Source organism: Stegodyphus dumicola, chromosome 10 (assembly GCF_044657685.1).
Source record: "Stegodyphus dumicola isolate Sdum_Otavi_A_Nest chromosome 10, ASM4465768v1".
Classification (NCBI taxonomy): Eukaryota; Metazoa; Arthropoda; class Arachnida; order Araneae; family Eresidae; genus Stegodyphus; species Stegodyphus dumicola.
Genome location: NC_140777.1, coordinates 181,214,718 through 181,230,091, shown reverse-complemented (window position 1 = coordinate 181,230,091; position 15,374 = coordinate 181,214,718). Strand labels below are relative to the sequence as shown.

At 31.3% G+C, this 15,374-nt stretch overlaps 1 protein-coding gene across 1 annotated transcript in view; it reads right to left on the bottom strand.

Moving 5' to 3' along the window:
* Positions 1–9,236, bottom strand: part of LOC118187787 (transcription factor 21-like) — a 41,403-nt gene extending 32,167 nt beyond the window's left edge. Inside the window, exons 1-2 of the mRNA XM_035358063.2 lie at positions 8,990–9,236; positions 4,397–4,516 (exon numbers count right to left, since the gene is read on the bottom strand). Of these exons, the coding sequence (XP_035213954.1) occupies positions 4,397–4,511 (115 nt within the window). The 5' untranslated portion in view covers positions 4,512–4,516; positions 8,990–9,236. The remainder of the gene's footprint in view (positions 1–4,396; positions 4,517–8,989) is intronic.
* Between the last annotated feature and the right edge of the window lie 6,138 nt (positions 9,237–15,374).

Below are 15,374 nucleotides of genomic sequence, written 5' to 3'. Positions count from 1 at the left end.
TGCCAATTTTCGGAAGGTGCAATCTGAATCGTTTTCGTGAATTACAACTAAATAAAGGTATATTTCACTTAGAATTGTTAATGTACTTAATTTGTAGAAAGCGCCAACTTTACTTTCCCCCTTACGGCAAACTTGCTTGAACCACGGATGCTCATGGTTATATTGCAGAGAGTAGCAAATTCGTAGGAATGAAGCTAATTAAATTATATCCAATTCGCGAATTATATTCCTTATAAATGTTTAGTGTATTGCATTATCTACCACAAAACAGATAGGAAGTATTTCCTTTAAGGTATCCGACCTCGTTCGGGTACCATTTTTTTAAAAATGGTTTTTATTTTAACTATAAATATATTAATTAAGATAAGCATATTAATGAGTGAAAACAGTTTAAAACGTAATGCTAAGTAATTTTAATTTTGAAAAATAATGAAAAATAGCATAATTTTTGCTTAAATTTTGCCTTTACGGCAACAACCACGGTGAACAATGTATATATAAATATGCAGTTTTTTTAATTTGTAATTATGTTTATACTTGTTTTGTATGCAATGAAGCAAAATAATTAAGAAATATTTATATATTCTTGAGATATGTCAAAATGTATAGTATTTACTGTATATTTTTCTATTATTGCATCCAAAATCTAAAAATAAAAAGTAACAATTCAACTTCTAATTAATATTTCTAAAATCTTCTGCTTCAGAGCATGCATCAGATTATATGAAACATATATAGAAAGTATTATTTAATTTTATACATAAAAGTTTGAGTTATGGCTGTTACCATTGGCAATATTTACAGAAAAAAACATTTTTCAGAAAACAAGCTTAAAGTTTTCATAAAGCAATTTCTTGTGAAAGAAGCATGTCTGATAATTAAAATTCCCCTGCTTTGTAACTGACACCTTCTTTTTTCTTCATACACTTTGCACTTTTTCTTTCGAGAAAGCGTAATGTTTTCTGTGTGTTTTTATAAAACTTGTGGAATGCCGCCAAGAGTCATGAATTTTGCACTTTATCAAGTTTTCGATTTCCCTGCTCAGTGTAAAATTCAGGACACATAACTAACCTTGAAAATGCTTCCAGCAAACCTATAAATCTATCATTAAACAACATTAAATAACACAACACTTACATTTGCTCCAAAGATTAATGTTCGCAAGTTTATGAATGTTTCTTTCGGAACAATTTGCAATAAAATGCCATTAAAACGTTCCTTGATATTTTGAGTTTTGCCATGTATGCACTTTTTTAATAACTCTTGTTTATGTAGTCAAATCCATTTATGTAGGTTTAATTAAATTCAAAATATATGTTGATATACCAGAGGTTTTTGCCTGATTTTTTTTCCTGATTTCTGCAATGCACATTTATAGTTGCACCAACTCATTGATTGATGAGGGCATTAGCTTCGAAGAAGAGCTACAATGGAACAAGCAGCTAGTACAACCCTGCTGCATCTCAATTAAGTTTCCAACATTACTTCTAATTGCAATCTCTAATTCTGCAGTTTATCGATAAAAGAATTGGTTTACTTTTTCCTTTCAATTCAGGAGCGGAGTTTTTTACTTTTCGTAGTCTACTAGCAACCCTTTTCTGTACATGTCCAATGTATTCCAGTTTCTTGACCGAATCTTTACCATATATATCTTTTACAATTAAAAACCCCTTAGAATCCCCATCCTCGTAATACTCCGTGCGCTTAAGTTTTCGTAATGTAATAGATCATTCAAACAGCGGATAAGCACCAACTGCTTCTATACCCGAAGCTGCTTCTTTATAATTTGCAGAACAATTATGTTACGCTTTACATATGTCGTGCTGAAGATTGCATGCCATTCTGTTTATTTTGTTGCAAATAATGCAAAAATGTGACACAGCTTTCAAATCAAGCACTTTGTCAACGCTAATCGACCAAGCAGCAACACATCCATTCAACGTCGAATACCCTCTTCGCCAATCTAAATACGAAATTAAGGGTAAAAATCTAACGCCAGATTCTTAAAATCTATTACAAAATATCTAAACTTAGTACGCAGGTTTATAATTTACAAAATCTTGATGATAAATAAAGTTTCTAAATAGGTATATCTATTTAAACGCTCACTTCCGGCCCAGAATATTAGAACTTCCGGTTTATTCCGTTACAGAAAAATGCTTATAACTTCAATTCTAATTAACCTATCAACAAGCAAAAACATGTATTTGATAGCTAAAGCTGTATTCTTTAAGAAAATGTAATAAAATAAAAATCGAAATTTTGACCGAAAATCGTCTTTTGTACGATGTCGGATGCCTTAATAAGAAACAATATATGCAAATAAAAATATCCTTCAAGCAACATTAAAATTAACCTATGCGATGAATAAAAGTAACATAACATTTTTAGTCCAAAGGGGCAATTTGCCCAGAAGAATTATTAATTTCGTTTTGGCATTACACGTTGAAATAACTGTTCACTTTTCTAATTGTTGCCACCGAATATTATCGCCCTGTATTATATTTAAAGAAATTAAATAATGAAGAATCCACATAAATGTATATATGTTTCTTGCATTGTGATAAAACAAATGTACCTAGAGCCATCCAGTTTTGAATGACGTAATCCTACTTCGAATAGGGGGCATCTGGAAGTCCAAATTTAAAATTTGGAATTTGTTTTATGATCGATTTCATATTTTGTAAAATTGTAACGAATTTTTGATGAACAAACTCAAGGATTTCAAAGCGAGTCATGACAACGTTGTACAGAAGAAACATTTTTATCTCCAGCGCGCGAGACTGTGCATTGGAAATTCTGAAGAAAGGCTCGATTTAAAATTATTTTGCGATATTTTTGTTGAACTGAATTTTATGGTTTAAGAGCGAAGAACATGATATTTAATAAATAAAGGTACAAGGTATTTCTCTCGCCATCTTGGCATGTTTTCGTGGCAGGTGTATTCCAGAGGTTCGCGGTTCGATTCCCGCGAAGGCGTCGCTAATTTGTCATCTTTCCGGCCTCCGAAATAACCTAATTAATAAAACGTCTCTTTGGAAGCAATTTAAAATCTGAAACCTTTCTGATTTTATTTCTATTTTTATTTATTTACTGATTTTTTGATTTATCGGTAAAACTTTGGAATGTAGAAACAAGCAATAAGATTCGTATTAGCTAACTTATAAAGCAGTCTCCGGGACACTGGAAGGTGCATCAGCTTTCAGCTTCGTCGCCTGAAACATGTTTATTATGTCTGAAAAAATATTCATTATTTGCCAAAACTTCATCTATGAAGCGTTTCTTCTTTACTTTGATCATTTCGCGATTAGCATCTGTAGAAATCTTAAGCAATATTTCTTATTCTCTTTGCTGTCTGAAGGCAAAGAAAAATTTGTAATACGTTAGTTTCTTTGAAACATTTAGACAAATCCTCTATAATTTACTGAGGCAAAAATTTTACTTTTAAGGAAAAATTTAGCTGTGGATTAATTATGAACAATTTTTAAATACGTAGCAAATGAATTTACAAATTAGATTATGGAATGAAAGGCATACAATATTACAGTAAAAAATTAATTTGTCTTGCGTGACAGGTATACGTTGACGCTTTTGTTATTGCTGACTAAGGGTCACTTGTCTGACCTACAGTCAGCTAAGCCCACGAAATTCCTCGTGGCAAGGAGCGCAAGATACGCCTGTCGTTGGCAACACCCTTGAGTCCCTTACAGGTGACAGTGCGAGTTAGCTCAGTTACGCCCCCGATTTTGATGGAGAACACTCCGGGGAGACGGGTCCGAAGGTCTCCCACCTCTCTAGAGTACTTTCGACTCGCCGCATATTTAGAGTGCCCCCATGCCGCACGGACACTATACATTTACAAACATCCCTGCCTTCTCCAGGGTTCGAGCCCGGGAACTTCGGTACGGCAGTCAGAGACGCTAACCACTATACCAGCTGGGCGGCACAAATATACTAGAAATGCTTAATTATTTCCTATTAAAAATTTTTTCTTGAGAGAAAAGTAGTCAGTAGAGTTTTTAATTCGTAGCCTTATAACTATGGATAAAATTCTACTTCTAAATAATTTATATAAAGCATAATGATGGTATATATATATATATATATACCAGACGGTTTATATTATCGTCTGGTATATATATATATAATGAGGAAATGAAATTACCAGACGGTTTGTATATTCATTTCAAGAGGTTAGATAAAAGAGCAATGTTCCACAAACTGCAATGCGTAACAGATAAGGGCTTAAATTTTTCTTTTTTTATCATAACGTTATGAAATGCAGATATTTTCATAATTTCTTGAACATTTTCTCTTCAAACATTTTGTTATTTCAGTGTAAAAGGAAAAGAAAGTTATAAAAGAAACAGATCTTACAAATAATGTCTTTTCTTACCTTCAAGAGATCTAGATTTTCTTGACCCTTTGGTTTTCTTACTGCACTCAAAAGAAAATTCTGTTGGATATTCCATCATGGATAGCATAGATGCACTTTGTGTAGGAGGAACCATTGCACCTGAAAAAAGATAATTTATCAATAGGTTGGATTATGGAGATAATAATTTATGATTTTAAAACGTTAAAATGAAACAATAACAAAAAACAAACAAAGACGAAAAGAATAACAGAACAGTACAAGAAGAATAATAATTCAATACCTAAAAGAGTTATCTCATAAAACAAAAAGTGGCAAAAACTAATAATAAAGTAATCAAATAAATTATTTACGAAATACAAAGGAATGGAAAAGCAATAAAGCTGTAAAATGGCAAAAAGAACAGCAATATAATGACCAAAGAAGTAATTTTCAAAGTGTTCGGAAGGAACAAAAGTAGGCGTTAGATAGAATAATGATACGCCAGCTGAAAGAATAATTTATATAATAACAAGAAATGAAAAAGACGGTAGAAAAAAAATTCATATAATTTGAATTAAAGTAATAAGGAAAAAAATCTGAAAGCTTTCAGATTTCATATTACACCCAAAACGGCATTTTTTAGCGTTTTGTCTGTTACCTTTATTTATTAAATATCATATTCTTTGCTCTTAAACCACATAAAATTTAACAGGAATATAACAAAATATTTAAAAACAGTATATCTTTAGAATTTCCGACGCGCTGCAGATAAAATTTTTTTTTTTTTTTTTTTTTTTTTTTTGGTACAATGTTGCCATTGCTGGCTTTGAAATTGTTGAGTTTAATTAAAAATTCAAAATTACAAAATTTGAAATAGATAATAAAACAAATTCGAAATTCAAAATTCGGACTTCCGAGTGTCCATGTTCGGTTGGTGGACTACGTTATTCAAATAATGTGATAGCTGTAGGTACTGTTGTTTTTTCATAATGCGAGAAACATGCATACATTTATGCACATTCTTCATTATATCTTTAATTTAAATCAGTTTCTTTAAATACAATACATGGCGATAATATTTGGTGGCAACAGTCTGAGAAGTGAATCGACGCAAAATGCTGTTTTGAAATTATTAGCCCTTCTGGGCTAACGCCCTTCGGGATAATAAAAAAGAAAACAGTGAAGTAAAAGAAAAAAAAAAATGTATGTTTTCTGAAAGAAGAAAAGGTTTTTTTAAAAATTAGTCAGAACTCAAGCGAAAACATCTTTCGAGATAAAATGTGTTGTACTGGAAAATTTAAACACTATCCAAATACGACTTAGATTTCGATCATCAGTGTGATCCAAATGAAAAAAGTATTTGGATCTCTTTTCGATGAAATAAGCCCCTTAAGCGGTGAAACATTTTAAATAGAAACATTTTATACAGGTCTTACTGTATATTAAACACGAATTTTTTTTGTTTAATTATCGCAAAGCACTCGAGCTCAAGACAGTCCTTTATCTTGGGGTGATCCTCAGTAAAACTCTATCATGGTACCCATAACATCTATCCTAATAATAACATAACATCTATCATTAATAAGTTTCCAGTTAGTAAAGTCACACTTCACCCCTTAATTTCTCGAAACAGTGTATTTTCAATAGACAAGTTGCTTATTTATGAAACCGTATTGCGTCCCATACTATGCTATGCCTGCCCGATCTGGGCTTATTCATGCAAATCTTATAGAAAAAAATTGCAACAGATTACCAATTCGGCCTGGTACGTACGAAATCAAAAGTTACATGAAGAATTGGGTAAAGAACAACTTAAGTGTTTTTACTGCCGGCTCGCCCGGAACTTTTATGCCAATCTTATTAATATCAACAACCCAGTCATAAGGATTTACGATTACGACTTCAAAATAATAAAAATGAATTTAATTTTGCATTTTTATTTGAAATAAAAATTTTATTGTTTATGATATTTTATGGAATTTTATGTTGTGAATGACCCAAATAATAGTAAACGGCCTATGGCCATACTTAGTACCCATAGTGTATAATTTATTTAATCTAATATGTACCTCTTAATATTGTGTTATAGATTTAAGGTTTAATTATTACTAGTGCACCAAGAAACTCACACTACTTTGCCTATTATTTATACGAATGTATTTTCTGCAACAGGCTATAGCCAGCTCATTCCTCCTTTCTCGGCCTTCCCAGATAGCACTTCAGGTCTATTGAAACTTGACGCACACTTTAGTCTTTTTAGAAATTTATCTTTTAATTTATCTCTTATCTCTATTCTTATAATTAAAAAAAAAATGTTAGAAACATGATTTAATTATATATATTTATATACATATAAAATTCTAAATATATACTAGTTACTCATGACAGTATTCGAAATAACATATCTATTCTACTAGCGGTAGGGTCCTTGACCCACGCAACGCCGTTTCCCCAGTGCGTCAATCTCATCACTAAATTCTGAAACCGGATCAGTACCACCAGCGGCTCGGTCCGAGGTTCGAATCCCGGCGAACGGGCTGGCTGCATAGGTGTTTTCGTACTTTCCCTCATGTGTAACATGTAGACGAGCCAGTTTTCCTTAGAAAGTCTTCGATGAAGGCATCCCTCTCCTTAGGCAGATAGCCTTCGAGGGCCTCGCCATATTCAATTAAACCAAACCAAATCGGCTAGATGTATCAATATGGAGCTGTCATTTAGGCCACTGATAGCCTATGATGATTATAAATATGTACAGAAAAATCATTTTTATTAAAGCAGTGAACGTATTTAATTGAATATTCAATGTACAAAATGTTTAATCAAAATATAAAAAATATTCGTCTGATTTTACGAGTTTTTAAAGTGCAGAGAGAGATTTTTGAAGATTATAAATTTTCGCAACTGTATTAGTAATAACGAGCGAAAATATAGATATAAGTTTCTTCCTCAGAATATTTTAAATTCTAAAGGTAGAGAACTTTTATCCACACTGATATACTGGAAAATCAGTATTAGGAAAACAATGTAATTTAAATCAATAATTATTCAGTTAAAAAAAAATAATATTCCATTTGCTGTCTTATACAGGAAGTTTAAATGGTAAAGTGCATAAATTTTTGTTATCGTAGTATATCCTATATTTCTAACAGCAAGTCTAATTAATAATGATAATAAATATTATTAGTTGTCACAAAAATAAGTTTTTATTGCCATCCATAAAAAATATTCTTTTAATATAAATTAAATATTATAAAGTAACATCAGAAATTTATTCGATTCACTGAAAACTACGACAACTTATAAAATCACTCTAAACTGCTAAATTATGTCTGATAAAATTTTGATAATTAAGGTAATAATGAATACAAAAATTTTACAGCTAAATAATAATTAGAGTTGTTTTTGAAGTATGTTTTGTATTTAAGAACATTAAAAGTTTCCATAGTATTTTTGGAATTTGACAGAAAAATGTCATTGGTTGTTTTCCTTCATTTACGTGTTTAAAGTAGGGAAGAAATAATTAGTTTGGAAGCATAGAAACTTGACGCGAAACTTGCAGCATAGCTAACTGAGCAAACAGCTTTCTGATGTAGATTTTATAACTAGTGAAATCTATTAACAATGAATGTTGCTAACTAATTTCAATAAAAACAAACAAATAAATAAATTAAAAAAATTATAAGCTTTCAGATTTTATATTACCTTTATTTATTAGATATCATATTCTTCGCACTTAAACGATAAAATTCAGTTCAAGAGCAGTATTGCAAAATAATTTTAAATGAGCCCATCTTTAAAATTCCCAGCGCGCGATGCACAGTCTCGCGTGCTGGAGATAATTTTTTTTTTTCGTACAGTGTTGCCAGTACTCGCTTCGAAATTGTTGAGTTTGTTAATCAAAAATTCGTTAAAGTTTTAAAAAATATGAAATAGATAATAAAACAAATTCCAAATTAGGGCTTCCACATGCCCATATTAGGTGGAGGATTATGTTATTCAGAATTGGATGGCTCTAGGTACCGTTCTTTTATCACAATGCGAGAAACATATATACTTTATACAGATTCTTCATTATTGAATTTCTTTAAATACAACAAACTTTAAATATAATTCTTTAAATATAATATATTTGGTGGCAACAATCTGAAAAGTCAAAAGGACAACGCCTTGGGGCTAATTAATTAGCAAGGTTTTTTTTTTTCTTCTTTTAAGTAAGAATCTATAAAGTAATGAGAGAAAGATTAATTTGATTTGCGTTAAATTCTTCGAAATAAAATATTTATGTAAATAAAATATTCTAAATTTTCACAAATCTAAACATCAATTAAATAACTTTGATTCCGTGCATTAAATGAACTTAATTTTTGTTTAATTGCATTCAACACCGACAATATTAAATAAAACTAAACAAAACCACAAAACATTAGCGCTGTTATACATCAATAACTTAATTTAATAATTATTAAATTAAGTTATTGATGTATAACAGCGATGTATTAACTTAATTTAATGTATTAACTTAATTTAATAATAATTTAATGTATTAACTTTGATGTATTAACTTAATTTAATAATAATCATGATAATAATAATAATAATACTTGTATTTTAAAATAGAAAAATAAAACTTACATTTGAACAAAAAGGTGTTCGCAAAATTATTCGAAGTAACTTTCTTAAAATGCGCCTGAGTTGTCCTGCAAGGTTTATATATATATTTCGAGCCCCAAAATTCTTTTAAACTTGTCACTGATTTATGTACTACTACCAAACTTGCAGTATCTCTTTCAGGAGGGAGTAAACGGGTGGGGGCGTGGTCTCGTGACGTCCGTATCGGCCTTTTGTGGCCAGTCCCTTTGCCGTTGCCACTCGCGGGAAATCTGAAACTGTAACTATTTCTGCATATAAGTCTAAACGCCGAAACCTTTGCTTGGATCTGAGCAGTCAGATGCAAATGGAAATGTTCCAGAAAATCTCCCTCCCTCTATCCCTCCCCTCCCACACGTCAATCAATCTAAATCAATTTATAAACATGCTTTTATGATTAACTTTCCTCGATTTCTGAGTCTTGGAAGCTATGACTTGCTATTCAAAACATTTCAGAGTGAAAAAAAAATTGTTCAGCTTTTAGTTTAAAATTTGTGTTTTTCTCATTAGATGAAAGGAGTTTAGTTAACTATTAAATGATCTGAAAAAAAGGTTGAAATGAGTTTAAAAAAATCTGATATGTACACCACATGACTTCCTTGTACGGAATATTAAATTATGCGCATTTTTTCTTGCATTTGTTTTAAACTTATTGGATTGAATTAAATCTTCTTCGCCAATAGCGCATAAACCACACTAAAATAAAAATGCACTCTTTAAAATTCACTGTATTTGTTTATCATAGTGACACTCTGGCGATAGGTTCATATAACAGAGTTACATTTCATTCATTTTACAACTCAGGATACACAAAATTTATATCATCTTAAGAATTATCGAATCGTTGCCACATGTTCCATTCAAATACTATAATAAGTCTAAAACAATGTATAAAAGAAATAAAACAAACAAGCAAAAAAGAACGAGTTTTTCACAGAAGATTCAGTATTTTTCATACAATTAATTCAGTTCTCACTTCGCGGCAAGGAAAAAATACATAAAAACTCAAAATATCTATATTAAAAATTACGAAGTAAATCTTAAACGCTTACTTCCTCGAATAAATTCCAGAGTGGATTAAGCATGATTTAATTCGCAATAATAAATGAAAGCGTTACCTTTGTTGTTGCTAAGCTTAGTTTTTCTAGATTGGCAACAAATCCACTATTCTGCTAAGTTTCAAATATAAACAAACATGGCCACCATGGAAATCAAAAGGTAGGCTGAGCCACATTTAAAGAACTTTTCTATTGTTGAGAATTCCATAATTATTGCATGCAGGTTAACTAAAGGCATAAAAATCTTAACCACAACAACATAATTCAATCATTTTTAAAGCAAAAAATGCACAATTTACAAACATATAAGAATAACGAAGCTGAGCTCACTGAGCCGAGTATTAGAGTCTGTATATATAATTTATATATATATATATATATATATATAATTTATTTGCCAAAGAAATATTGATTATATTATCTCCTAATATAAATTTAGTAGAAGTATCAAAAAAGAGGTAACACATATGTAAGAAGTTTAATTCAGCAAATTGTGTTTTAAAGTAACTTGAATGCAAATTATGAAAAAAAGTTTTACGGGGACTTGAATTTAAATCATGAATAACAAAATTTCAAACTTTGAAAAAGAATTTAAAAAAGAACTTTAGAACTTTAGAACTTTAGAAGAAGCATTTATTAATTCTTGTTCACTGAAGGGAAGTTGGTTTGTTGTTCCTCTAGTCAACCAATTTCCGATCAATAGCGATAATTACTTGCTTTTAATTTTTAAATTCTTTTTCAAAGTTTGAAATTTTGTTATTCATGATTTAAATTCAAGTCCCCGTAAAACTTTTTTTTCCATAATATACACCCAAGTTACTTTAAAACACAATTTTCGGAATTAAACTTCCTACATATGTGTTACCTCTTTTTTTATCTACTAAATTTATATTAGGAGATAATATAATCAATATTTCTTCAGTAAATGAATTATTATTATCTTACTTTGAAGCTACTGCGCATGTGTTAGAAAAACATGTTTTCGAACTAAGTGAATTTAAGATCATTCAACATTATATGTATAAATATATTTATATACGTTTGGTGCCACCAATTGCAACCATACGAGGTGCACATCTACATGTTATTCTATAGACAAAATTTCAACGTTCTGAGGCTGCCCGTTTTTGACGTACAGACGCCACGAAAAATTCTCTTTAGAATTCATTTTAAATAAGTTTTATATTTTTTTGGAAGAAAAGAGTCCTTTATTCTGTCCTTACGTGCGGATGTCACGCAAAAATATCGTTAAATTGCCTTCGATAGCCGTCAAAATGGATATTTTCGTTGAAATATGATAACCGAAATTTTTCGCGATTACAATACTTCCTTTTTACTTCGTACAAAGGAAGTGAAAAGCATCAGATACAAATATCTTCTCACAACAAGCATTAGAAATTAAGCATTTCAAACTCCCCCTTTTTTTATTGCTACAGTGTACATTTTCCGCTACAATTGTGCGGTCATTATTTAGTAATAAACCCACAAAAGAAAGATATTAAATATAGCTGTAATATTAAATTTTAACTTTATTATGCAAACAATTTATTTAAAGAAAAACAATTTTAATAATAAAAAAATTAGCATAATTAAATTCCACTTAATAAAATAATTAAATAATAATGAACGTAACTATCAAAATCTGTGTGTGTTTGTTTATTTATTTATTTATTTATTTATTTTTAACTTCTACTATTTTTTTCCAACGAGCGTAAACTTTGTTAAGAACAGTTTTTATGTTTTCATGGAATGTATAATAGGGTATTATGGGTAAAAATTTAAATCCTACGCAAGTGAAACGTTATGCATAGGCCTTTTTGTTTATTGTGTAGAGACATTAGCTTATTTTGAAGCAGGAGAAATGAAAAATGAGCAATGCCCTCGCTGGGACTCGAACCTCTCGAAACCGCGTCGAGTGTACTATCCGTCGCACCACGAAAACATGCAGAAAGAATCCCTCCTATAAATTTATTTATAAATATAGCTTATTCAAAGAATTTGAAGGAAATTAGAAAAGCCAGGCATGTTCTTTGGTTCAATGGCCACTAACACCATATGGTATCCTAAACCTTATGATGGCTTGCGGCTTATCATGTCCTTCTTCTCGTAGAATCAGGTTCACAATCTGACTTACACAGCCTTTGTTTAAAATACAGAAAAAAGTGGAAATGAAGATAAAAAAAATTAATTAAAAATATTTCCTTTTATTAGTGGAATATGAATCTTAAAATCCTAAACTTGAATGATTTTTAAGGGCTATTAAATTTTCCGTTTAAGAGAGCAGAAATTTAGGAAAAATGCAAAAAACGCAAAAACTTTTCAATCAAAGATATTCATATATAGTTCTTTATATCAGATTTCCCCACCTATGGAGGTTCACTGTATCAGTATAAAATAGGATTGAACGTATGAGGAATTAATTGAACGGGACCAAAAGGCTCGTTCTTTATACCCAGGGTTCATTATAGCAGAGTGTGACTGTACAATGTGAGTTGAAAGATTTGCCGCGAATGATGCAACAGCGCGATTATTATGAAATAGTCGAAATTCCAATGCAATAAAAATATCTCAGTCAATTATATTCAAAGTACAGTAAAACTCCAATTATCCGAATCAGTTTGAACCGGACCTCATTCGGATAATGAAAAGTTCGGATAATTGGAAAGGGTTTACGCAGACTTTAGCTAATTACCGTATGTTGAAAATGGGAGAAAAAAACTATTTTTAAAGAAAAAGGAGTTTTAATTAATTAAAATGAAAAGGCAACACTTTTGCGTACATGATATATAGCGTACTGTACAGTACTTACGAGTATTGAAAGTCATTACTTGCTGAAGTCCTCCACGAAGGCATCCCTCCCCTTAGGCAGATAGCCCTAGTGTGCTTTGCCATGCTTAAATACACCAATACCATTACTTTCTGAACATCTCGGTCTAAGTAATCTGTTTGGCGCACACCGTGCCTGCACTTAAAATTTCTTAGCTAGCCGTTACTTGCTTTCAAGGATGAACAACCAAGTTTCTGAGCTAAGATCTTAGATTCTTCACACAGAATCGGACCCGAGATTGGATTTCCCATAGAACGTTGCTGCAAAAACCACTTGAAAACGATAGCTTCTAAATTTTTGTTTGTTTCTGCCGTCATTGATTTTCTTAAAGAACTCCCATCTTCGTTTTCAAGCAGTGACACGGAGTTTAAAAGTGTAGGTTTGCTTCTTTGAGTGTCAGAAATCGTTGATAATCCAACACTACGTTTCCGTCTTCATTTTTTTGTTAAGTTCTGAAGACGATTCGGATAATCAGCGATTCGGATAGTCGGAGTTCGAATAATTGGAGCTCTACTGCTCATTCATTATACTTCCTCATTTGCACACCGTGACCTCTAAATCCTTAATTTGTTCTTCGTAGATATATGCCTTTAATTACGAAAATTATTTCAGCTTACTAAATGTAGCAATAGCATAAATTGAGGATTCTAGTAAAAAAAAAATAATATCATTGAATGGTATTAAAGGCGGGTAAAAATCAAACTCGAAATTTTAAATTTATTTACTAACCGGCTTCTTAATGCAAATTAAAAATGGCGTCAGAAACGACGAGTTTTGAAATACCTCTGTCAAATTTTGTAGTACCGAAAATAAAATTTTTAAAATTTTATTTTTTATAAGGGATATAACATTTCTCCAAACATAAGTTGAAATCGTTGATTATGCAGCACTACGTTTACGTCTTAATTTTTTATTCTTAAATTCTGAAAGCGATTCGGATAATCAGCGATTCGGATTGCCCGAGTTCGGATAACTGGAGTTGTACTGTAATTTAACAAGATTGTGCATCCATTGCCTTCAATTAAAACATAAACTTGAGACGATAAAACACTTTTTATGACACATTTTTTTGCCGGTGAAAAATGGAAAAGTGTATTTACACTAGATGAAACACTGATTTCAAACTGGTGGCAAAAAATGAATACTTTTTTACAAACTAAGAGAAGATTAAAAAAATTCTAAACGTGATGCCGACAAACGAAGCTAAGTTTCCAAAGAAGGTTTGTGGTGGTATCAGATTTTAATTATAGTGGAGAACTGTAAAAAATTGGTTTCAGAAACGAAAAATTAGTTATGCCTATTATCAAGCCAAAGTCAGTTGAGAGCATATCTTTGTTGAATGTCTAAATGTTCCTTCCTGTCTGAAATTGGACTCATATGGACTTTGGAAAAAGTCCGCATAACAGAGAAACCCTGGGAAAAACTATTTTGTTATTTGACCTGAACTTTAGAAGGTTTTGTTTCATTTAGTTAGATTAATCAATTATTTACTGTTCATTTGCTTTTCTCTCCTTCTCGTTTCCGATTTTGATGCCAGAATGTAAATTTCGGCACGGCAGTGAGCAATGCTAACCACGATACGGATCGGGCGACCGCCGTTAAGTGTTTTATCATCTCTACATATAATAAAAGAAAGAGTTTGTGTGTCTTACTTTCGCCCTGCGCGTAAGCTAATAGACCCAGGGCTACGAAATTTGGTATATAGGTTCATTTAGACAAGAGCCAGTGCACTTCGAAGCGATTTTTTCAAAATTCGAATGTTTTTTTATTTTTTTTTATTTTTTTTTATTTATTTATTTTTTTTTTTATTTTTTTTTTAATTTCATCTTTTCGATTTTATCACATCATTTTGAATAGTTTCATTCTTTTAGAAATGTGGTTTTGGCAACAGTTTTTCATTCAGCTGCATACTGGACTGTCGACTTTTGAAAATCGGCACTGTTGCCACTCGGAAAAATGAGAGCGATTATTCTGTGCAGTTTTTAAATTGAATGTTTCTCTTGGACACTGGACGTTTGTCGAGAGAAGGCAACGGGAAGTTGGTTAATTTATTTATTAGGATAATTGATATTTGAATTAAGGCATTGTAATTTTGTTATATGTAATGCATTTTAAAAATTTTTTATTTTTATTTATTTTTTTTATTTTTTGATGAAGTTGTTCTGCAGAGCGAATTTTTACGCAGTTTTTAAATGTAACATTTGGTCCCTTCAGGCACTTTTCCGGTACATTTAAATGCCGGACGAAGGCTGGCCGCGTAGCTGCTAGTTATCAAATAAAGAAGTAGCTATAAGTGATTATGCTTTCCTTTACCAGTGAGTATATAAGGTAATTTCTCCCTTCTTTCGTGGTGTAACGATAGCACACTCGGTACGTATTCAAGAGGCATTTTCTCCCTTCTTTCTGCATGCCTTTGTGGTGTAACGGTCAGCACACTCGGCGCGTATTCAAAAGATCCAGGTTCCAGTCCCGGCGAGGGCATTGC